Source organism: Scomber japonicus, chromosome 13 (genome assembly GCF_027409825.1).
Source record: "Scomber japonicus isolate fScoJap1 chromosome 13, fScoJap1.pri, whole genome shotgun sequence".
NCBI lineage: Eukaryota > Metazoa > Chordata > Actinopteri > Scombriformes > Scombridae > Scomber > Scomber japonicus.
Window position 1 is genome coordinate 24492736 of NC_070590.1, and position 24553 is coordinate 24517288.

The 24553-nt window shown below is 41.3% G+C and overlaps 1 protein-coding gene across 1 annotated transcript in view; it reads right to left on the minus strand.

The window, feature by feature from the left end:
* Positions 1 to 24553, minus strand: part of srrm3 (serine/arginine repetitive matrix 3) — a 72734-nt gene that overhangs the window by 481 nt on the left and 47700 nt on the right. The window contains exons 3-13 of the mRNA XM_053332212.1: positions 24028 to 24129; positions 17404 to 17505; positions 16759 to 16839; positions 16210 to 16278; positions 13132 to 13167; positions 12809 to 12859; positions 12039 to 12146; positions 10219 to 10381; positions 2578 to 2873; positions 2171 to 2416; positions 1934 to 2059 (exon numbers count right to left, since the gene is read on the minus strand). Coding sequence (XP_053188187.1) covers positions 1934 to 2059; positions 2171 to 2416; positions 2578 to 2873; positions 10219 to 10381; positions 12039 to 12146; positions 12809 to 12859; positions 13132 to 13167; positions 16210 to 16278; positions 16759 to 16839; positions 17404 to 17505; positions 24028 to 24129 — 1380 coding nt within the window. The remainder of the gene's footprint in view (positions 1 to 1933; positions 2060 to 2170; positions 2417 to 2577; positions 2874 to 10218; positions 10382 to 12038; positions 12147 to 12808; positions 12860 to 13131; positions 13168 to 16209; positions 16279 to 16758; positions 16840 to 17403; positions 17506 to 24027; positions 24130 to 24553) is intronic.

Consider the following 24553-nt stretch of genomic DNA (forward strand, 5'->3'; position numbering starts at 1 on the left):
GCTGATGTCAACACGTGATGTATTAGGAAAAGACTTGGTTGTATGAGAGCAAATCAGTGTTAGGTTACAGAGGCGGTAGATCAGTACAGGATCTGCAAGAGAGCAGCTATGTGGGTTAAAAAAGTACAAGCTGTCCACACACACACACGCACATACACACGCACTACAGTTGCACACATACACACAGCAAAGAAATGCATGTGGTTAGTTAAAGCACTGAGATTGCCTTGTTAATAGCCACTCTGGAAGTGCTCCCTGTAAGGTAATTAGCTGTTAGCTCCCAAAAGAACTTCTTCTTCACAGTGGAGGCCAACACCCAGAAAAATTAACAGTCAACAGTGCGGATAGAGAAAAACACTATCAAGGTGTCCCTGCTGCTACCAGTCATTTCAGCAGCGTTGTAGATAACTCTTTAGCCTTGTATGCTACAATGTATCTTTCATGGGATTCCACAGCCGGTGCAATAGGCAGATAGGCACTAAACAAGCCTTGATAGCGTTTTAATCTCTTGTATTCCTGTGTTACAACATCAGTGCATAACCGCAGCGGGGTGTAGTTTATAGAGTTTGTTTATTCGTGTAAATTTCAGGAAAGGAGATGAAGGAGGAGAGAGAGAGAGAGAGAGTGAGAGGACAGGAGAAAATGAAGAAACAGGAGGAGGCCAGGTTTACTCTGGGGAGCGCTGATGGTTTTTGCTGTTCAGCCAAGCTTCAGGAGTCAGGCTAGCAGGGTCCTGCTGCACAGCAACAGTTACCAGGGTAACTAGCCAGCAGCTCAGTTCAGTAGCATCATCCCGTTGTCTCGGCATCGGGACCTTTAGGATTGGAGTGAAAGATGACAAGGTACACACATTTCACCCATGTCTATTTGCACTTGTATGAGAGGGCACAGAGGTGACAGACAGGACATGTGAGCATTTCTTTTTATGGTTTTAATACTCAACTACAAGCCTTTAAAGATGTTTCTGTGGGGAAAAGATAAAATGATCAAACAATAAGAAGCAAGTTCACTATTAAAATACTTGTGTAAAAAGAATCAATGAGCAATTCAAACAGGTTTTCAGCAGCAGGGGAGGAGAGTCTTGTAGCAATTCATTGATTAATATTTAATGGTAAAACAATATGAAACAAAACAGTAAATCAATACACAAAGATATAACTGAGAAAATCGATCAATGGAGATTCATTCAAAATACATAATCCTATAATCATATCTGATTTCTGTATTGATTTTATATCCTTATGTCTCAGGCTTACTTTAGTTTATTTTAGCTTCATGTCTAAAAAGTTATTTACTGTTCATATAATGTTAATATCTAACTACATTCATATCTAATTGAAGGTGGTGATCACTGACAAATCTAAGAATATTTCTATGGAAAATAGAATAAAAGACAGTTATTCTGGATACTGCTGGTCATAGTTTTGTAATTTGTTTTCATAGACTGAATATGAACATCTGTCTCGGTGTGTCTTTCCACCAGCTGTGAAATCACCACATCTATTTGTGCCGGGGCGTCTCCATTTTTACTTTGCTCAAAAGATTTAAAGGATCATAACACGTTTCTTAGAGCAGGAACCACTCCCCTCATTTTATCGCATTTGCTTCTCATTGTTGTAATCTGAAGTTATAACAGAACGACTTTTGCCCCGTCGTGAGTGCACAGCTGTAAAATTTACACTTAAAAATGAAAGTTTTAATGTTTTAAGTGCTGAGTGTAATAAACATTAAAGTGTGTCATATTTAAGCTGTTGTTAATTGAAGACATAAAAGAAGCTGAACGTAAAATTCAAACCTGTCAGACACATTGTGAAGCACTGACTGAGTCTCTGGTGCTCTGCTGGAGGAAGATCCACACAAGTTGTGAATAAATGTACATCCAAATGAAAATCTTAACAACATCAGGAGGTGTTTATGGACAAGCTGTGGTTACCTTGTGATCCTGCGCGCCTCCATGAAGCTGGGGGAATCTCTTCTCCTTTTGCGAATGGGAGAGTAGCTGCGAGAACGGCGGCGAGCCCGGCTGTCGGTGTCGGAGCGGTTCTGACTGTCCCTCTCTCTGCCAGACACACAGAACACAGTCAGAGCAATGACAACAAAGCACATGAGAATATTATATAAGTGGTGGTGGTGGTGGTGGTGGTGGTGGTGGTGGTGGGGGGGGTCTAACCTGGAGTTGTTCTGTCTATTGTGTGGGGACTTGGCCTTGCTGGCGCCTCTGTCTCTGGAGGCTGAGGATGAACGCCCACTGCTCCAGGAGCTGCTGCGCTGTCGGAGGTTCTGCTTGCTCCGAGTCTCCTCTTTCTTCCTGCCTGACGTGTGTGAGTGGCGTCCTGGAGATGCTGATGGAGTCCGGTGGTGCGCTTGCCCCCGACTAGAGCGATGGTGACGCTTGGAAGAATGTCCACCTTTTGTCCTGCGGTAATTGGATGGGTGATACGTTTTTCTAAATGTTGGAAATGTCAAATAATTCTCTACTAATGATCATTAAATGGCTAATGTGGAAAGGTCCAGCAGTGATAAGAGCCTGAAACTGCTGGCTCTTATAGTGAGACACACAGAGGTCTTTGTGCTTACTTTCTCTGGTGGCGGGAGCTCCTGCCTCTGTGAGTGTGGTTGTGCTGGGAGTGGGCCGAGTCACTGCTGTGAGCAGGGGAGTGGGGGCTCTTATTCTGGCCTCTCTGGCTCCCTCTCCTCCCTGATGCCTGGCTTACGGAGCTCCCTACAGCTGCGTTCCTGCCGTCCACACTCCCAGCCTCTCCTGCTGTGCACATCGGTCCCGTTTGGCTCCTGCTGGGGGTGCTGTGGAGCTTGTGCTCTCTCAGTAGAGCGGACTGGATGCTCGCAGAGCCAGCAGTCAGCAGACGGAGCTTCTGTACAGAAACGATGACCAACAAAGGAAAAAAAAAGAAAGGAAAAAAAAAGAAAAAAAAGGACAAAAACAGCATTAGAGTGTGTCCAGGTCGGTGATTGAGTGCTACGGTGTACTTGCCAAAAGAAGGTAAACATCTAAAAGAAAAAGGTCTAGGTTTTCTCCATATGGCTTATAGATAGTCCTCTATGGTGCAGCGCATGCAATACTTGGCATGCAAAACCATAATGAGTTGAAGAAATCATAATCGCAAAAACAAACAAAAAAAAAACTAGGAAGAAGAGGTAGAGAGGGAAAAAATAAAACAAAAAACTGTGAACCAAATAAGTTTAAGAGCAGAGGCAGAAAGTACAGAGCTACAGATTTTGTAGAGTAGAAAAAAGAGGACTTCTTGAGTTTTTTTAGTAATGGTTAAAAAAAAGAAAGAAACGAAACAGAAAGAGAAGACAACTTGACGGAACATCACAGAAATGGAAGGAACAAAATAAAGATCACAATTATTGAATCAATCGAATCAGAAAACAAATCGTCTGCTACTCAATTTTCTCTTTCTGGATTTTTTTTCCTGTAGACAATTGCTGAGATGTGAACAGCGACCCATTTTCTTTGTCTTTTTTTTTTTTTTTTTAAATGGTTACTCTTGTTTAACTCCCTTCTGGTTAACATCCACTTACCAATAAAGTGGTATTCCCTCCTTTAGTAGGTAAGGTATGAAGAAAAGGGAAAAGTGGGGCAACATAAGTGCATCATTAGATTCACAAAATGCAAGAGAAAAAGACACAAAACCCTTCCCTGCCAGTGACTCATGAGACAATGCATGGAAATCAATGGAAAAGAACTCAAAAGCAAAGAGGAAAACCACAATGTGCAGGGAATCCCTCACACAGAGAGTCAATCCTCTGGGCCCAGTCACCTTCCTAAACATCAGAGAGCAACTGGCTGGTGAAAGTTTAAAGGTACTTTCTTTACCTTTTCTTGTTTCTCTCTGTGACTTATCTTCCACTGTTTTATTTCAATGCCTGACACGTTTACAGGCTAACTACCTGGGTTACTTTTACTGGCTACAAACTTCATGATACAGGACACTCAAAGTTCTTGATGTACTTCCAGTGAGTTTTTGCTACATAATACCATTGAGTCTTATGTTATTACTGAGACTGATTTGGGTTCATTTAATGGCAATCAGGACTTATTTTGTGAGGGTTACTGACTCACTTAACGTCCTTGAAAAAGCGTTCGATCAGTGAAATTGCATCTCGCTGAATGTGGAGAATGTGATTGGATCCCTTGGCTTCTTCAAAAGTAAAAAGCTACTTTTCAAGTCCTGAATAGACTAAATTACCTTGAAACTAGCAGTTTTCTAAATAACTACCATCTGAAGGTTTAAGGCCAGATGTGTTTTTCTTACTGTCAAAAAAGCTCATGAAGAGACCACAATCAACAAGGAACTGATCCTATTGTGTGTATTCCTTTCTTAATGACTTGTTCCTTCATGAAAATGGGCACGACAGCCAAATACACTGTCAACCTGCAGGTGAAAATAGTCCCCAAAAAATACACTATTAACTTCTACTTGAGTGACTTGCAAAAAACTACATTAACTACACTACAGCTGTTTTAGGAACTTACTGAGCTTATCAAATACCTGTTAAACTCTTGATACTCACATTAGCCTCATCTGTACTTTGTTATTAGTGCTATGTTATAAGATAAGTAACACATTTTTGGTCTTTTCAAATGATTTGTTCACAGTGGGAAAAACACACCAGCCATATCATTTCATCTGTGTATGGTGGAATGAAAATATATTACAAGTCTCTATTTTAAGCATCAACAAAACCAGAACTTGGATAATGTGAGTTTTGGGACTGAAACCAGTGATGCACAGTTACACATTGCTCATTTTAAGCAGGTCATAAAAGGAGGGCAAGTCTCCAAAAGGCGTTTTGTGTGAAACCAAATACAGCTGGCTCTCCCGCATGCATTATCATATGCTGTCTGAGCTGCTTGGTAATCTAAGATACAGCAAAAGCACCGACTGATTCTTGCGGAGAGCAGAGCCGTTCTCCACTTGAGAGAAGACGACTAAAGCAGTATAATAAGAAAACACACAACCACTGGTGCTTATGACAGTTTTGTTAGGAACAGTCGTGGAAATCAATATGGTGAAAATCATAAGACGGATGTACTAATTCACCAACAAACAGAGAGATGCTGGACAAACAGGAATGCATTCTACCAAAAAACAGAAAGAAAAGAAAAGTGGAGAGAGAAATGGACCTGGAGGATAGAGTGGGATACTGGACTTCAGAATGAAGTTAAGGAGGAAAGAGAAAAACCAGAGCTCTAAGTAATCCAATCTTCAAGAGTCAAATCAAAATTGATGAAATAAATTAATTTTTTTGAAGACCATTGATAAACAACAGAAGGAGAGATAGAGAGAGAGAGAAAGAAAGAGAGAGAAAGAGAGAGAGAGAGAGAAACATTGACGTCACTCAGGCTAGGGTGCTTGTCACATTCTCATCTGCATAAAGATCACGTGCGTAGGCAAAGCATTACCTACCTTCCATTTCAATCAGTGACACGTATGCAATATCAACAAAAAAAAGGAAAGAAAGAAAAAAAGAAAAAAGGAGAAAGGAATGTTCTCCGCAGCGAAATGGGAAAAAGACAATGACCTCTTTTAGTATCAAAGCTACATATTGTGTCCAGAGACTAAGGAGAAATAAACAAACCAAAAAAAGTTAAACAAAAAAGAAAAAATAGGGGGAGGAAAAAATAAAAAATCCAGATGGAATTAAATCAAACTAAAATTAGAAACAAAGGATGAATCTAAAAACTACATGATTTGCTTTGTCTTTTTCGCTTGTACAAATGCAGCCATATTTGTATCAAAACGGGAGGTTGGGGGGATGGGGTTGGGAAAGGGAGGATAGAGGTGAGCGGATAGAGTTAATTATCATATTAGTGGACATCCATGTAGAGTAGAGTAGCTAGAAGGTGTGGGAGGAGGAGGAGGAGCATGCAGAGCTGGCAGATGTGAAAGATATGTGGGAAGAAAAAATGCCAGAACAACAAGAGTGAGACGTGAGTCACACATGACACAGATGAACAGGTAGGAGAGGAGGAGGAGGAGGGAGAGGGGACAAGAGTGTCGGAAGGAGGGGTGGGGGGGGGCAGTCACTGCTAAGATGGACAAACTAGAGAGTCGGCACATTTGAAAGGGACCCCAGTCACATTCTGGCCTGGGTCTTCTCCAATAGCAGCACACATCTCTACTCCTGTTTGGACGTGAGCCCAGCTTTTCTTCCAGGCAATCGTTTGGATTTATTTAACACCATCAACTCAGGTACGGTAAGAGGCAGCCTTAGGTTGCTTTGTGTCAAATCTGCTGTTTTAAATGTGATGAGTGAGCTTATATTAAAAAAAATGGCTTGGGTCCCTTTTAAAATAACAATCATGTTAATAAATGTGTGGAGTTGTCCTAGTTCATTTAAAGAGTCCATGTACTAGTGTTTGAAGATTTTGAAATACATCCATTAATAATGAGCAAGAGGATGAGTAGCCTAGTTTGGGACCGTCTCATCCAGTCATCAGCACAGCATCCCGGATGTTTCCTATGGAAGAGCTTTAGGAAGCAGCAGTGTGAGGCTTTTTTTCCTCAGAGGTGTGAAACTTGATGGAACCAACCCATTAGTCCTCCTCTATGAAGCACTCACGAAAAAACAAAACATGACTTAGAAAACACTTTCAATAAGGCATTCATCTTTTCTTTATGTTACTTGTCTATGTATGTTTTCTATCTTCTTCACCACATTCTGGTGTGCCAGGCCATAATGAGCTCATCACTGCTCCCTGTGGCTGGTTAACACCCACTTCAACTATGATGGGTAAGACCACAGTTGTAATGGGTGTGTTTCCTCCTTCATTGGCCACAAGAGGCAGCAAGGAGCTCCACATTTAAAAGACAAACTTGGACAAGCTGCAAAAAACAAGAGCCTGACTGATACTGGATTTCTGGTACCGATACCGATATTAGGGAGTCAAAAAATGTTGATATCGATATATCAGCCAATAATCTTATATATACAGGATATGTACATAAACACATTATCAATCACAAATCAAATACTATGTATTGGTGGCATGATACTTAACTGTTAACTGAATAAACTACATCAGTGTACTTAAACAGCAAAAATTCACTGGGAATTTAGTATATGTCCATGACAGGCCAATATCGGCCGATGATATCTACTGACTGATATATCAGTCGGGCTCTACACAAAACTACGATTTTTAACACACTGCGCTCTAATTCTAATAACCATGCTGCTACTAGAGAAAAATAGTTCAACATCTTGCCCTTAACTTCTTACACCATCACTCAATAATAATTTGTACTACTGCTTTCATGTGTATATACTCCAGATCATCTACTATATTTTTACTCTAAAAGCTCATCATTTATTTATTTAAACACTGGTTCCTTTATCTACTGTTAATTCCTGATCTGTAGTAGCTTTTCATATCTTTTTTGTTTTACCTTATATCTTTATTGATCATCCAACTGTTACTGTGTATAATTTACTTTGCCTACAGTACTGTCCCAAGTCTCATTTGAAGTATTTCATTGTATAGATAATGTGTTATTCCATATAAATGAGAAATGAAATTGAATTTCACACTTTATTGAGATTGTTTTCTGGCACCATGCTTCATTGTTTCGAGACGTAAGGCTTTAAGGTTGAGGACTACTGATCAACTTACCCACCTCTGATAAAGAACAGCACACAGCTTTTTCATGGGAAGCATCCTGGACTGTCTTGACATGACACAGTCCCAAACCGAGCTCAGAGGACAACTACAGGAACACAAAACTGAACCGGAACATTCGCTAAAACCACACAACTGCTGCAGTAAAAGTCAAACTTTCAGTTGGATCCAGCATCTTTCACACATATAACCATCCTCCTGTGCAAAGATTTCTGTGTGTGAGGATTATTATGGAACAAATAGTTCAGCTTTTGGTGGAGATTAACAAGAGTGGCAACATCACCTTAGGCTAGAAAGATGCTGCTTTAAAAATAAATAAATACATCAAAAGAACCAGAGCCAATTATCACGCTCCTCTTTCACTACATCCCAACTGAATGGCTCATGATCAAACAGACCTCTCACTGGCCTGAACACACAGAGTAGAAAACGGAAAGAAAACAACAACAAAAAAACGTCAGGGTCACAAAAGATACTGCCACCTAGAGGCAACATGCACATCAACATGGTAAAGTAAAGCAGTAGAGAGGAGCGTGTGTTTAACCCCTGGTGGTTTTGGCAGGAGCTGTTGGACGGCTGGAGGAGAAGAGGATCTATCACTGAGCAGAGCATGTGTTTGAGAGAAAGACAACTGTATTGACAAGAAGAAACTATTACACATACCCAGTTAACCTACTTGGTCCAGTTCCAAAGCATTTGAGTGCTTTTTATGTAAACGAGACAGAGAGATTTGGGCATTTATTCATTGGCAAATACCACTTAAATCGATAAAAGGGAAAAAAAGGAAACAGTAATGAATGAAACAAGCAGAGAGAGAAAGAGAGTCAGAGAGAGATCAGATGAGACCTCATAGACACATGCAAGCTGGAGTAGAAAACAGAAGACAGCAGTGCTACTTCAGTTCTCTGGAGTGAGTGTTTACAGAGTGTTTGCAGCCCATTTAAGTGCTTATTCATCAGGAAAAAAAAAACTTTCACAGGCAATCCTTCTGCTCTAAGTAATGTCTTTTGTTTTATCGCAACATAATGGCTGTCATCCTACTGTAGCGCCAATGATCCATACACAGTGTGGAAGAGAAAGGTTGTTTCCTTAATAGCAGAGTGTGGTTTTAAAACTCATCACAGAGAGTGTTCTAAAATAGTTATTTTCAAATCATCCAGAACGAAACATGGAACAGTTCTCTGTTAAACAGAGAGCAGTATGTGTATGGTTTATAACACTGTGTGCTTTAGGGAGCCTCTCGTGGACAGCATGCAGTGTCATTTTTTAATTCAAGAGCAGTTCTAACCCATGTATTACTCAAAGGGTCTCATGATATGGATGGATTCAGTTCAGTCGGCTCGAGGACACAGTTCACCTCAGCACAAACGGCTCATACAGTGCTTGGAACGGTGAGCTGCACCTAATTTCAGGGTGTTACAATTCATTTTGGCACAATTTAGTGCCAAATATAGACTTCCCATTAAAGGTGCAATGTGTAGGATTTAGTGGCATTTAGTGGTGAGGTTGCAGATTGCAACCAGCTGAATACACCTCCCCTACCCTTTCAAGTGTATAGGAGAATCTACAGTTGGCCATGGTCAATGCTCGGTTTGTCTGTTCTGGGCTACTGTAGAAACATTGTAGTGCAACATGGCGGGTTCAGTGGAAGAGGGCCCACCCCCTATGTAGATAAAGGGCTCATTCTAAGGGAACAAAAACAAAATGATTCTTAGTTGTAAGTGATTATACACTAATTAAAATATACTTTTGAATATTATATTCAATTTCTGCCAAATCTGATCTGCTAGATGCCACGAAATTCTATGCACTGCACCTTTAAGTAATTGGATTAGTCGGTTCAAGGAAGGACTGCAGATTGTTATCACTTTAAAGCAGCCTTCTCATCATGATTCTGGCAATACTAATTAAGTCTTTAACTGCACTGTAACTTACAAGTTTTCAGACACAGACACATTTTGCTTTGATATTTCTTCATGGACCTTGGGAGGGGGGGTAACTGTTTGATGTAGTCATACCTGCGCCTGGCTCAACTTTTTTTTACGCCTCAGCAGTCACCCACTCGGAAAAAAACGGCACATCTTTTTGCTCATTCATTTGGAAACATGATGTGCCTGCGTGCGGCTCATATTTCCTTCCGAGGTGTGGTATGCTAATGCTGTGCTCTGTCTCAGAGAAACTCTAGAACCTTCTTCTCTTTGCTCCCTTCCTCTGTTGCCGGCAAACAACGAGAAACGAAAAAAAAAAAAAAAACAGGATGGCAGAGGAGTCAAAGAGAACCAGAAAACAAAGCAGCAGGAGCGGCAAGTTTTACACAGGACAGGAGTGTCTTTTACACGTCAAAAATAATGTTATTAATAGTAGAAAAAAACAACAACTGGCCTACAAGCTAAGAATAACTGATAAAAGAATAAAAAACAAATCTTTCAATTTCAAAGAAGATGAGAATTCATATCAACCAACACAAAGACCAAGTTATAACTCAATTGTAGACTGTGGTATATACCGTTGGAGTGGGTGGGAGGAGGGTGGGGGAGGGGAGTGGGAGCAAAATAGAGGAGATTACATACATCGTGCCCCTTCTCGCTCTCGGCGTGGTTGAGTCTGCCGGCCTTGCCGTTGCGGCTGCGCTGGGTGTGGTCCCCGTTGTGCCAGGCGGTTGGACTGTTGGGGCCCAGGGACAGCGAGGTGCCGGACGCCTTTTGCCCGTCTGTCTTGTGCTTGGAGTTCAGTCTGGAAGAGCAAAGCAACACGGGAACACACTATATAAACCACATTCACCACTTGTTTGGTACTAATAGCTCCTTTAAGCAAGTTCTGACTTCTGTTGACCTAAATCAGACACAAATCAAGTCATGTCAAATAAATTGTCTCATTAAAAATCATTAAAGGACATCAACACCTTCTTCTTCATTAAAATAACCCAGAATCTATGAATAGGCAAACATTGATCATTTTAATAGTTTGAATGTCAGATGTAAGATGTCTAGAGCTTCAATGAAAAGTGTTTGTACACTGGAGGCTTCAAGTTTGTAGAAGTTGCCTACTGGCCTTCTATTGGCTCCAAATTAGTTGTGATATGATGTAACACGCTTTAAAGTCAGACTGAAGGTGAGCACGGAGAAACTTTCCACTTTCAGCAGATGAAGGTGAAAACAGCTTTCTAGTGTCAAACTCTGCACATACATCATTCTGCACAGTGAAGCTCAAACATCCAGATGAAGTAACACGAAGAAAAACAAAACATTTCTGAGTGCAGTGCAGACTTTAAAGGGATAGTTCCCATTTATTTGCAGTGGGGCCGTATGAGGGACATATCCATAGTCAGTTGATATACCGGTAGTAGATCTACCTGCAGTAGATTTGGGTCTGTCCTGCCTGCTCCCTCCAGTTTGGAGAAGCAGGCAGGAGCACACTAGCTTGGAAACTTAGCAATGTACTCCCTGTGAATGAAGTTGAAAAAAATCTAATTAATTTGAAGTATATGCCATATTAAAATATTTCCACAGCTTTACCTTGCTGTCAGACATCCCTTTCCTTTGGCCGACATTTTCTCAACCATAAAACTTCCATATTCCTATGTGTGCTGCACTTTCTGACCCTAACAGCTGATCTGTGGTGCAATACGACCAAATGCTTAGCTTCTATGCCACTTTAGAAAGTTAACTATCCCTATAATTGAGACATTTTAGTACTTTAAAAAAAAGTCAGAATAAGCTACAGTAGCATGTTCCAATCAGCATCCAAGAAAAATTATGTGGATAAGAAACTTCAACGGATTTGAAGAGATTTTAAAATAGAAAAATAAGTCCTCTGCAAAATGAAACATCTTACAGTGCAACCACTATTTATTTCCCATCAAACTCTGTATGAGTGCAGAGTGAGATATCATAGCCATTTAATGGAGGTTATTATAAGACATGCTGAGGAGCTTCATTTGTATCCTAATCTATCCCCCGAGGACCGAAAATAAATGAGAGAGAGACTGACAATCACCAGGGCAACCGCTCCACAGCCAGTAGAGAAATACCAGTGAGAACTAAGTGTATGTGTGCGCTGGGAGCGACTGTGGCTCGGGAGGTAGAACAGATCATCCACTAATCAGAGGGTTGGTGGTCCACATGTAGAAGTATCTTTGTGTGTGTGTGTGTGTGTGTGTGTGTGTGTGTGTGTGAGTGAGCATGAGGAACATTATAATGCGACTAGGATAAAAAAGTGCATCAGTGTATGAATTCATGTGTGAATTGGCATGTCTTTTAAAGTGCTATGAGTGGTCAGTAGACTAGAAAAGTGCTATATGAATGCAGTCCATTTACCACCCATTCACTATATCCCTCTGTGTGAGTGTGAGTGTGTGTGTGTATGTGTGTGAGTGTGTGAAGGGATCTACCTGGTGGGAGATTTAGATGTGCTCCGAGTGGAGGACAGGGAGGCGCTACGGGAGCTACAGCAGCTGCCTTGACGCTGTGAACTCCTACTGGGGGTCTCACCAGGGGACCTGATAGATGACAACAAGTTGACGAACACACCACGCACGTACACACACACACACACACACACACACACACACACACACACACACACACACACACACACACACACACACACACACACACACACACACACACACACACACACACATACGCACACAGAGCCGAGGGTTTGTACGCACACACATCACAGGGACACACACACGCCAAAGCAAGCTCAGTAGTCAATCTCATGATATGTAAAGCAGTTCATGCACTGCCAAACATTTTCAATATATATTCTAATCAGGACAGGGTGCACTGTATGGTATGGAAATTGTGTTGAAGTCACATATAATGCTTGTAAGATGCACTCGCTGCTTTTACACTCGTTAACATTCTCTGTGAGTCTGAGCTGGGATAATGAGTGTAAAATACCAATATAAATTTATGAGAGGCCGAACGTGATTCCAATTGTCCTCATTGTTGAGAACTGAGTCTATTGTTCACTGTTTGTTTTACTGTGTACAGAGGAGAAATTGTGTTGAACCTAACACACTGCATATTTGTGCTTTCAGTTTATTTTACTGAATGCAAAACTTTGTGACATTACATATATATATATAATTTTCTTTCAGCTTAACATTAATGGTATTATAGATGTTCAAGGGAGTGATTCTGTTCATCTCACCTCTTTTTCTGTTTGTTCTTGTCTTTGTGTTTGTTCTTTGGGCTGCCCGATCTGAAACAAATGTCATACATAAAAAATGGAAATGTGAATATTAAAGAATAGGTTAAATGCATTCCCTTTATATATATATACATATGAAAAAAAAAAAAGCTTATTGTGCTCCATGCTCACCCACATGGATTGCATTGTATTTTAAACAAAGAGTATGCAGATAGCAGTTTGGTCAATAAGTACACCTTAACCAAGAACACACAGCAGTAATGCTTTAACGTACACCTTGGTGAACAGTGTTGTTAACTGTGGTGATCATGTTTCACACACACCTGTATCTCCTCTTTTTCCTGGAGCCAGAGGCAGATCTACAAAAATAAAAACACCACAATCATTGTAGTGATGATATCATGATAGCTACATCACATAATACTCTACTGAATGCGTAGATGCTACGACTGGACCAGCTCCAAGAGAGAGGTTTACTGAATTATCCTGGTTCCTTTTTCAAAAAATATATTATTATTATTTTATTTTTTTTACCAAGAAAGGGTGTTTTTGCATGATTCATGTCGGAAATAATGTGTGTAAATCGGTAAACCTGCTTCTTGGAATAACTTCTTGTTTTCAAAGTAAACACAAACACTTATCTGTGCTGTCACCAATTTGTGCAACACTTTTGTGATATTTTTCCATGTTTTCATATCATCCAAAGAATATCAAATATCGAATGCATCAGTGAAGGTGCATTCGACTTTTATTTAGCTGCAGAGTGTCTCCACTGACTACACAGACAATAGTTCATACTCTGACAAATAATATCTGTGTACAGTTTAATGAGAAACAGTCTAAATGCTACACATACACAGACACACAAAGCAGCTACCAGCCAATGTCTTGGTTTGGTCACAGAACATGAGCATGTTCATGTTACTGTGAACAGAAGGAGGATCATGTATTTTCATGTGCCAACTCCTAAATGGAATATTTCAGCATCTACTTCTGCGCTTTTAATGATGTGCATGTGAGATCCCTTGTTGCTAACCAATCTGAAACACATGCATATATAGCCTATCTATATGTGCAGGGGGGGGTGTTCCACGGGGAGCTCTCACCGCCAGCTTCCTCCAGCTGCTACTCCACAGGTGATGCATGTCAAGGTGATTTATTTATTTATTTATTTATTTATTTCTGTCTCCCCCATGACAGAGCAGGAATAAATAAATGTCGACGCTGAGATTCAGTGGCAGTTCGCCTCTAACCACGCGCTGAGTATAATGACGGGGAGGACGGCCACTCCTCAGTCCTCAGCGTTCCACTGACACATCACCTCCGTATCACTTTCACCCTCGTCGCAGTTTCCATGGTGATTAGTCAGACCGGTCTGTGAGAGTTGTTGCTATTTTCCTGAAGAGCCCTATATCTCGCCTGCTGTTTAACACACCTACAGCATGCGGTGGAGTGGGAGGGATGGCGGCAGAGCGACGTGCGATTTGCTGTGGCTCACTGAAAGAGGTGTAATAAAGCTGTCACAGTAATGTATGTGGCTGATATGTGACTTAGAGCTGTGGCCTCAGTAAGCAGCCTGTGGTTCCCCACTGGAGGAGGAATCAACTGGGGACTATACAGTGTATGAGGTGTTGTTCTGGAGAGAGCTCATTATTTTTCTCCTCTCTCACACACACACTCACTAGCTCTGCCAAATCCCTCACCCAGCCCTCTACTGCACAATACAGTATATACCCCTATGTGAGGAACGAATATACATCTAAATGTGCATGAGCCCAAGCTGGAGCCATTACTATAAAGTGAGTTGTATGTTACAAGCAAGCAGTGGTATGAATTTTACCCCCACCCTCTCCTTCCCACCCCCATGCTAACACACACCTTAAAAGGGAGACTATCATCAAGGGAGGTCGTCTCTAGAGAGAAACCCCATGCTGTCCACCCCACCCTAATCCCCCCCCCCCATGCCTCGCCCATACATTATTCATTTATCAACAGTACCTGCAATGCAGAGCAGTTTTTCGGTATAGGGAGGCATGTGTTAAGGTGGGGATGAGGAGGAGAGTGAGAGAGGATGCGGGTGGGTGGGGGTGGTGGTGATGGTGGTGGTGGGGGGGGGGGACTCGGATGTGCGTGGATGGATGAGAGGTGGGAAACAAGAGCGGGGCGGTGCAGTGATGCTCAGCAATTTGGTGAGAGGCTCATTTTTCTTGTATGGCGAGCCCCCGTACAGGCTGGGTTATTAGAGCAACGTATTTAGCCTCAACACCCCCCCCCCCATCCCCCCACCCACTCTTCCCCTGAGTTAGGCGGAGGATGGGAGAAATTGGAGGAGGATGGCGCTCCACAATTGCTTATTGTCATTATGATATCTGAAGGCAGTGTACAAGTATTTGTTGATGAGCTCTTCCTCTATAACCTCTTACCTTCTACACTTCTTTCTTTTTGTCTTTCCATTCACTTCTTCCCTCCTCCACATCTATCTTTCTTTCTCCCCTTTCTTTTGTTTCCTGTCGCTTTCCTTCTTTCTTCCTGTTTTCTTGTCTTCCTCTTTGTCCTTCCTCCTCTCTGTCTTGCCTTACTTTTCATTTCTTTCCCTCCTTCTTTGCTTTCTTTCTTCCTCCCTTCTTTCTGTTTGCTGTATTTCCTCCTTTCTGTCTTCTGTTCCTTTTCATGTTTGTTTTTTCTTTCTTTCTTTCCTTCCTCCCTTCTTTTTGTTTCCTGTTTTTTCTTTCTTTCCACATTCTCTTCCTTTATTCTTTTTTTACTTCCTGTACTTCCTCCTTTCTGTCTCCCCTTCCTTTTCATTTATTTCCTTCTTTCGTTCCTCCCTCCCTTCTTTTTGTTTCCTGTCTGTCTTTCTTTCCACATTCTCTTCCTGTATTCCTTCCTTCTTTCTTTTTTAAACTTGTATAAACCTGTATTTCCTCTTTCTGTCTCCCCTTTCTTTCATGTTTCTTTCCTTCCTCCCTTCTTTCAGTTTCCTGTCTGTCTTCCTTTCCACATTCTCTTGCTCTATTCTTTCTTCTTTCTTCTTAACTTCCTGTATTTTCCTTCCTTTACATTTGTTTGTTTGTTTCCTTCGTTGTTTTTGTTTTCTGTCTCCCTATATTTCCTCCTTTCCTTCTTCCATCACCAACAGGCAAACAAATACAATGTGACCAGCAGAGACAAAAAGAATGAAATATCATCCATAATGAAAGAAGTGACATCTCTCACTGTGCGTGTACTTTTTATGTAGTTCATGTTTCTGATAAGTGAAACATCAAACGTGTGTACATCCATCACTGTGAGTTTGCAAACACTTGAAAATCAGAGTTGATCTTTCCTGTGATGGCATGTCGCTGATGATGCTTACCCACACACACACACGCACACACACACACACACACACACACACTCACCTGTCGCGTTTGTGTTTCTTCCCACTCTTTTTCTTCTTCTCTCTGCGAGTGGGTGACGAGCTGCCAAACCTGTTGATGGAGAGAAGGAGACACTAAATATTAGCTTGTCATCATTATGTTACATTACATTATGCCTCAATGGGGATCACTGTTAGAAAAGGTGTCATCTCATAGTAACACAGCAGATTTCTCTTAGAGGCTTTTTTCCCTCCTCCATTCATCTCTCTGCCTTTCTCTTTCTTTTCATTCTTTCTTCTCTTTAGCACCAGTGCACCATTTCCTTCACACGCTCTGTCAGTTACTCATTCTCTCTGTTTCTTTAGCTGACCTTGTCAAAAGAAAACAGAAGATGAGACCGTGCCTCGCTAATCATTTCCCTTGCTCCCTACAATTGCAGCGTCTAATGGCTCGTTCGCTAAAATTCACACCGAAATAATTGGAAATCCCGTTTCACAGAGCTGCGGTTTAATTATTCTGCCAACGAGGCTAGGGCTGGGGGGGGGGGAGAAAAATTGAACCACTTCATCAGCGGATGTTGCTCCCACTCACCGACTTCTTCGGCGGCCAGATTTCTTCTTCTTCCTTTTCTTTGGACGAGGGGATGGAGAGCTGCTTGATTTCCTCTTCACTCTGAATTGGCCGCAGAAAGAGAGAGAACAAGAGGCAGAGCGAGATGGAGAGTGAGATTGAGAGGAGGGAGAAAAGGCACAAAATGCTTTGAAAGTGATTGTTATTATAATGATCTTCAAGAAAGAATGAAATTCAGATTACAGTTATTTGCTTTCATGCTGATAACAAGGTGATAAGCATCCATTTTCTCATTTCCTCAATTCATTTTGAAATATAACACAAAATATTTGTGGAATATACCTTACAAAGCAGGAAATGGCTTTCTGGGAAATTACACTTATAAAATCTTTCTATGAAGCGTCATATGCAGGGAGCACAATCTAAATGCTCATCTGTGTTATGCTTTTTAAAACACACAGTTAAATAATGAATAAAATATTTCTTGTTTATGAATATTATCAAAGGAAACAGCCAAAGGCCAGGTGAAGGACATGATAGATGGATGACTTCATTAAGCACTTGAAGGTGAAGAGCTGGTCAAAACATCATTGTAATATAGTGTCTATGTGTTTCTGTGTGTTTATGTGTGTGTGTGTGTGTGTGTGTGTTTAAAAATGTGTTGACCTGTTGTCACTGTGGTAATCATGGGCATAGTCTCCATCTTCATAGCCAACCAATTCAGGGTCCTCTTCATACTCATTAGGCTGATAGTGCAGGTGGTTGACACTGAAAACACAAGAGCTTTGGGTCAGAATGCGTGTGTGTGTGTTGTGTTATTTGTGTGCCTGGAAAGTAAGGTTAGTGTTTTCTGTCGCTAAACATGAGGATGCTTGGATCTGTAAAGTGTGCATTCATCCCACAAGAAGATTCCTTAGTGTCTGATGAGAGTTGTTACATTACCTGATATCAGCTCCATGAAAACTGCAGTGATTGAATGACTTTTATTAGACATTTGAACTCCTTTGACATGATCGTTTCTGTAAACAGGTGAGAAGTAATAACGGCGTATTTTAATTACTGGATGATAACAGTCATATCGCACTGGGCTGGAGCTGCTGTGAGATGTTCAAAGTCACATTGGGGAAACAGAACGTGGAAGTTGTGTGAGTGATGTGATCCAGTAAAGTAACTTTCTAACACATCTTTTAATTTAACTCTCTCTCTCTCTTTCACAGTTTTTATGTGTGTCACTGCAGATTTTACACCTGCTTTTCTCAGGCATTAAATTCCACACGTATATTCCTCTGCTACAGTGGTTAGACTGCAGTGATAAATCAGTTGCTGGGGGGTATTTGTATAAATTTCCATGCCCTCCTCCCATATTTTGTGCCTCTGAACAGGAACGCCTTAAAATACATATTGCATGAGACCAAACATGCAATTTTTAGTGGTGTGTTGCTGCGGTCCATTAAATACAGACACACCAATTAATAACACCTGCCTGTTTTTTTGTTGTTGCCAGTAACAGGGATCCAAATCCTTAAATGGCTTAAGCTGTTGGAAATCTAATTAGTTTTGCAGGTATTTTGGACATAAACCAAAGTGTAGTACCAATGTAAATTTTGATCTGATGATGAGGATCACCGAAATAATTTTACTTAATCCTGAAATAGTTGTTGAGATGTTTAACTAATAAACAGAAATGTCAACCTCATGGTGGCACTAGTCCAAGAAATATCTAAAATATCTAAAAAAATGTTTGCCAATGCTGTAATGAGCAAAAAAGGTGACACATCCGTCACCTAACTTGGGTAAGACTTGGGTGTACCACACTAACATTTGTGATCTTCCCTCACCCCAGCAGTCAAGATGTCATCGCCTCCCACACTTCCAGCTCAGCTTGTGGATTCATATTTTCCTGCTTGTTTCTCACACATACTATATTCTATATGCAGACAGATGGCAGCAGCCTCCTCCCTAATCCTCCCTGCCCCACTAACCCCGTCCCTCTTATGTAGCATCCTCTGATCAAGCAGATCTGACCTTGCTGACGCCTCGAGGGCTTAAGAAACTGATAAAAGCCACAAAATGTTCATTATTTTGCCTCATGCAGTGTCATCTCTCTGATCTAAACTCTGCCTACTATCATTACAAACCCACAATGGTGGAAGAAGGATTCAGATTATTTAATTAAAGCTGGAGTGTGGGACTTATGTCTCCCCCTTCTGGTAGTGATAGTGATTACAAAAACACTGTCATAATGTACTTAATGTATGTCATAGGCTCTGTCTCCTGACTCCTTTGCTTTCAGAATTTGATCTATTCAGTCTGATGAGATTTGGAAAATCTAGAAAAGCTGCATGATTAAATTATTCTATGTCCATTCAAGTTAGCAGAGAGTGTACTCTGCCTATAGAGCATGTATAGTATGCATTCATCCAGCCAGCGTGGGGAATGTCAAACCCAACACCAGATTAAAATCTTTGGTATACTGTGAAGTGCAGTGAGATTCATCTGATGTTGATTAAGGCTTCATCAGCCTTGTCTGAACTTGTTTGGCAATGGCTGGAATGAAATGCGCTCATTTAAATGTAAAAGTTCTGCATAACAGAAACTAATTATGTTCCTAACACAAAAATATTGCAATGGCAATTTCTACTCTGCACTCATGACTCTCATGGAGAATCTAATTTGTGAGAATAGTAAAAATAACTATAAAAAGTATCTTTTAAAGAAAAAATGAAGAAAAAAACACACAAATGTAGTGGAGTAGAAAGTACAATATTTCCCTCTATATAAATTGTCATAATATAGAAATGTTCAAGTACCTCAAAATTTTACTTAAATACAGTTGAGTAAATGTACTTTGTTACTTTCCAGCACTGCAAACCCAACAGGCAGTGTACTGGTAATTTTGACATAGAGATGCAGCATATGGAAGTACGGTGTATGTTATTTGGATTAGAGTAACAATGAGAGAGACATAACCCGGATGACTACCCAAGCATCCTCCATTAGTAAGAGAGAGATGAAAACAGGCAGGAGTAATGAGACGAAGAGGGCAAAGCAACACACAGACAAAAAGTTAATAAAGCAAAGGAGAGCGCATCGCTTGTAAGGAGATCAAACACACATGGGGCCCACTATCAGTGCAAATTTTACATTGAATCAGGATAGGGAGGAGGGCAAAGTAAGTGGTGTAAAGTATCTGCGGGGAGGGCGTGTGTGTAGCGGATTTGAACGGGGGGCACAGTCCTGACTGTTTGTCAGGAAGAGACGAGGCAACAGAGCCCTTAATTGGCTGAGCACCAATGGGTACACAGGAATGCCGAATACCAGCAAAATAACCTCTCTTTGCAATGACAGCTCTTTATGCACACATACACACAGGGAAGTGTGTGAGCTCCATACCGGCTCTGGTGAATAAACTCACATTACAAAAAATCTTGTTAATTTGAATTTGAGCATCAGCAACAACAGTCTCAGAAAACAGAATCAATTGAGGAAAGAAGTAAATAACTGTAGGCAGTGTGGGTGTGATGCAGTTCACATGAGAGCAGGAGTTTTAACTTGTACTCTATTAGGTTAGAATGTTAGAATTTCAGATCTAGAAGTAGGTTAATGGCACTGACTCTATTACTGTAAAAAGGAGGAACATCACATTGTAAAGGGGCACAATTACCAGACTTTTTGAGTAAAGATAATAGCTACATCTGAACTACATCTGAAACCCGCAAAGACTGGACAAAACCACATATAAAGACTGTTTCCACCAACTGTAATTACATTGGACAACTTACTGTACAAATGGCCAGTACTGACTGGAGATCTGGCAGTATACGACCCTGCAAACCCTACAGCAACACCAATTATTGTGTGTTCCTGTATCAGTATGTCTGCCTCGGGTAACACACGTTAGAAGTGATGTCATCTGTCGCCAGTGTCAGTCGCAAATATCAAACCTATTTAAACAAACACGTTATGGGAACGACTAGCAGCATATCACACGCTATGAGATTTTATCTGCTGACTGTCAACACCAACTGACCCGGACCGGAACACATTCGCTCCAACTTGGTCCCAAATCATGCAGTATTCATAACCGGCTCCTCAGTTGCAGTGTGTGTCCCTGCCGTGAGGTGTTTAAGTAAACATGAGGAGAAATGTCTAATTTAGGAAATTCATAGGATGGTGACACGCTTGCATTTGGCCTTTCAACAATGACAATTTGCTTTTTAGCTGCCGGTCTTTGTGCCCTTTTTATTTCCTGAGGACTCTAGGGTTGAGAATGTAGTGTACTGCCAAAAAGGACAACTAACAACAATTGAAACTATCTAGTAACCCCCTATGCTGAGTCATTAGCGGTAAATCAACTAATTCCCCATCCTGTCTCTAATCTTTTAAATGATGACATCCTCCAATATGCCGGAGACATCTGTCCAGTCTGGTTGTGCTCAAGACGGCGTCCCTGTTAGGCAGATGAGTGAGTGTCCCTGTGCTTAATGGGGCCCTGGTGAGGCAGGAGCCTTTCCTTATTCAGCCACTGTCCCTGGGACTTGGCAGTGATTGACTGTGGCCAAGGACCCTCCTCTGAGCTGCAGCACAGAGTGGTGCAGTTCAGTCATAGCCCCTCTCAGACACTCACTCAGTCACTGAAGGCCTGGATATATTTCTATTGCTGCACAGAGTTATAGTTTGTTATTCTGGGAGGAGGTAGGTGGAGGTCGGATTGATCACTCCTTAGTAGGAGGGTGGGGGCAAGTCTAGTAGCTACTTTATGGTGGTCATATTAAGATGAAGGATTGACTGTGTTGGGAGTTTAAGCTGAGCTGATCAATCCTGTGATCACAGGGGAAAAAAACCCTTCATGTTCTGGATGCACAGTGCTAGATATCTGCACCAATAGTAGATCCATTTTTTATTGAAATGAAGCATATTTCTGTTTGCTGATGAAGAAACATCAGTCTCGGGCTCTTCATCAGACATTGAATGGCTATGTAAAGCCCAGGGTCAAGTCCTCCATTGATCCCGCTCTGATCAGACAGACTAGGTATGTAAGCCTGAACGGCTTGGAGAGGCTTTACACACTGCATTCCTTCTCTTGCTCTGAGTTCCCATCCTTTCTGCAGGAAAAATCAATGTGGGACATCGGTAAACAGAGTTATGAGCTGGCACATCCGTGCTTACTGCTGGCTGTTTATTGCTAGTGTGTAGGAGTATTAAGCTGCAGCTGAGGGGCCTAGCCTGTCAATAGTACCGCTCCCTGTGGAAAAGATGGCGTATGAATAAAACCTCCCAGCTGAGCAAACTCAAACACACTGAATGCAGCAGCATATTGCAGGTCACAATGGAGCTTTTCATTTGGAAAATCTACACATCTTTGTATTTTTTTACTGTATTTTCAGTGCCAGCATTTAGCTCAAGGCGCTACTGTGCCTAAGTAAAGCTTCACAGAGCCACCAGCATGGATGCTTAATTATGTCACTTTAAATTGAGTAGCATCAGTTTGCAATTAAATTAAGTTTAAGATGAAGATTAACAGCTACTGGGCACAGGATTGAATTATAGCAGCATAGTGTGTGGTGTGATTTTATTACAGTGGTTTCTTATATATTTGCACCACCATTAAAAAACAAAGTTTATTAAACACAACTATAGTTTGTTCTTCAGTTCTCTTTTCCAGTTACTTAAATCGACTTTGTTCAGGCAAGTCACATAAATTCAATCAAAATATCTCATTTCAAATCTAATAACATGAAAATGAAAGCCGAAATAAAGCAGAGCCCTGGTTTCAGAGACAGAGAGTGCTGTGAGACAAACCTAGCTATTAAAATGAGATCACATTCATGCTGTTTACCACTGTGACTGAAGCCCTCCTGAGCCCACTTTAACTGATGTGAGGGTCCCCTGCTGTATTACCTACTAATACAAGAGATTGTTCATCAGCTTATTGCCCGTGGCTGCAAGTATCAAGGGAGTCGGTCAGTTAGGGCCTATAGCGTTGTTTTGCCCCAAGGCCAACCTGCGGGTTAATTACAACAAGCTTGCTATCATATTCAGATTTAGGTACTTCACTTGTAAAATCACAGTATTGGTCAGCGGGAGGTTGATTACTTCAGGCAGAGGTCTGTAGTTGTGAGCGTGTGTGTGTATGTATGTGTTAGGCCTGGGTGAGTGTTGAGGGTGGGGAAAGCTGAGGGGGGATAACAACTCTGCAAATTACAACCTTTTTCAATTTTCCACATCAGGGCCTCTCTGGAGAGGGAGTATTGCGAAATTTGAGGCAAGCTCTGACATCCCAAATTGACTCACAAGTGCCCTTGAGAGTGAACTAATGCGAAAAGCAAAACAAACAGAACTTTCTGTATCTACATAATTTTCTCTCTCTGGGCCTCGAATGTTCCCTTTGACTCATTCTACTGTACATACGCATCCAGTATAACTCTGTAACTCTATAACTCTGCCTCCTCATTTTGGCACGCGCTGGTTAAATGTCAGGAACTGGCTGAGGTGCAGAGGAGGGAGAATCATTAGTCTGGTCTGTGAGACAGGAAGCATCAGTGTCATTACTTCACAGACAGGAGATCACATTGCCACTAACACACTTGCCTATCTCAATCATTCACACATAACTGTATGATGGGGTTGACTCAGAAGGGCCTACACCCCCCTGCTGCCGCTTCTCGTGTTTTTCGACAGCTGAAGCTGCGACCTTTCTGAGCTTGCGCACCATCTTTCCGTGATCTGGACGGAGAGCATACAAGCATTAATCTCTTTCTGATTCTTTTTAATTCTATCTATGCGTGACTCTGATGAGACGCTCTCCCACCTCGCGCTCAAAGCTAGAGCGAGGCTTACCGCTAAACAAATTGACAATTATCATGCCAATCTTTGCCTCATTGGCTTCCAGCAGAGTTTAGAATAGACTTTAAAATGCCGCTGATTAGTTTCAAAGCACCGGGGTTTAACCACTCCTTGTGTATTCAGGGGAAAGGCATCATCAGTCAAAAGCTAAGGAGTCAAATTATAATATATTGCACTTTTGCAATTATGGTCAATATTCTTTGTCTGCCTGAAGACATTATTAGACTGTGACCTCTGTGAAATTGAAAATCAATTTCTGCTTGCACTGATATTTATTATTGTCTAGTTTGTTTATTGTCATATATTATTAAGCATTTGAATTCATTTTTAATTAATTTATCATCAATATAGCAAGGAGAGAGAGAAAAAACAAAAAAAGGAGGAAATGTGAGAAAACAGGCATGCACATGTTACTGATATCACACCTGATGTTTGGTAACTTACACTGGTTGTGTGTCTGAGCCTTCTCTGGTGATGACGCCCTCTTTGTCCATCAGCATTTGTCTGAATGTGCTCACTTTCTGTCGAATCTCTTCCTCTGTGTACCTGCGGATGAAGATAAAAAAACACAAACACACATTCAGAGTTAACCAGAGACCATATACAAGCTTATGAACATACTGTGAATTCAAGTGACAGCATTGACTGCATAGGGGACTAATTGTCATCCATTGTCACCATGCCACCCCCCTGCTAGACCGTCCCCTTAACGCATCCTGACCAAATATTACACCTTGGCCCAATGATGTATATTCTGATGACTCACTGACAGCTTCGGCCAGCTCTTTTTTCTCAACCTGACAGCGTGTAATTTTTTATTCTGTGAGCGCTGTAACCTCGCTGAGTTGAGAGTAGCTGTTGGGGAACATGAAGAGTTTCCAACAAGCTGACACAGACAGAATACTGCAGATTGCTGCAGTGGCACGATGAAGAAATGACTGTGTCACATTGTAGATTTATATCCATATTT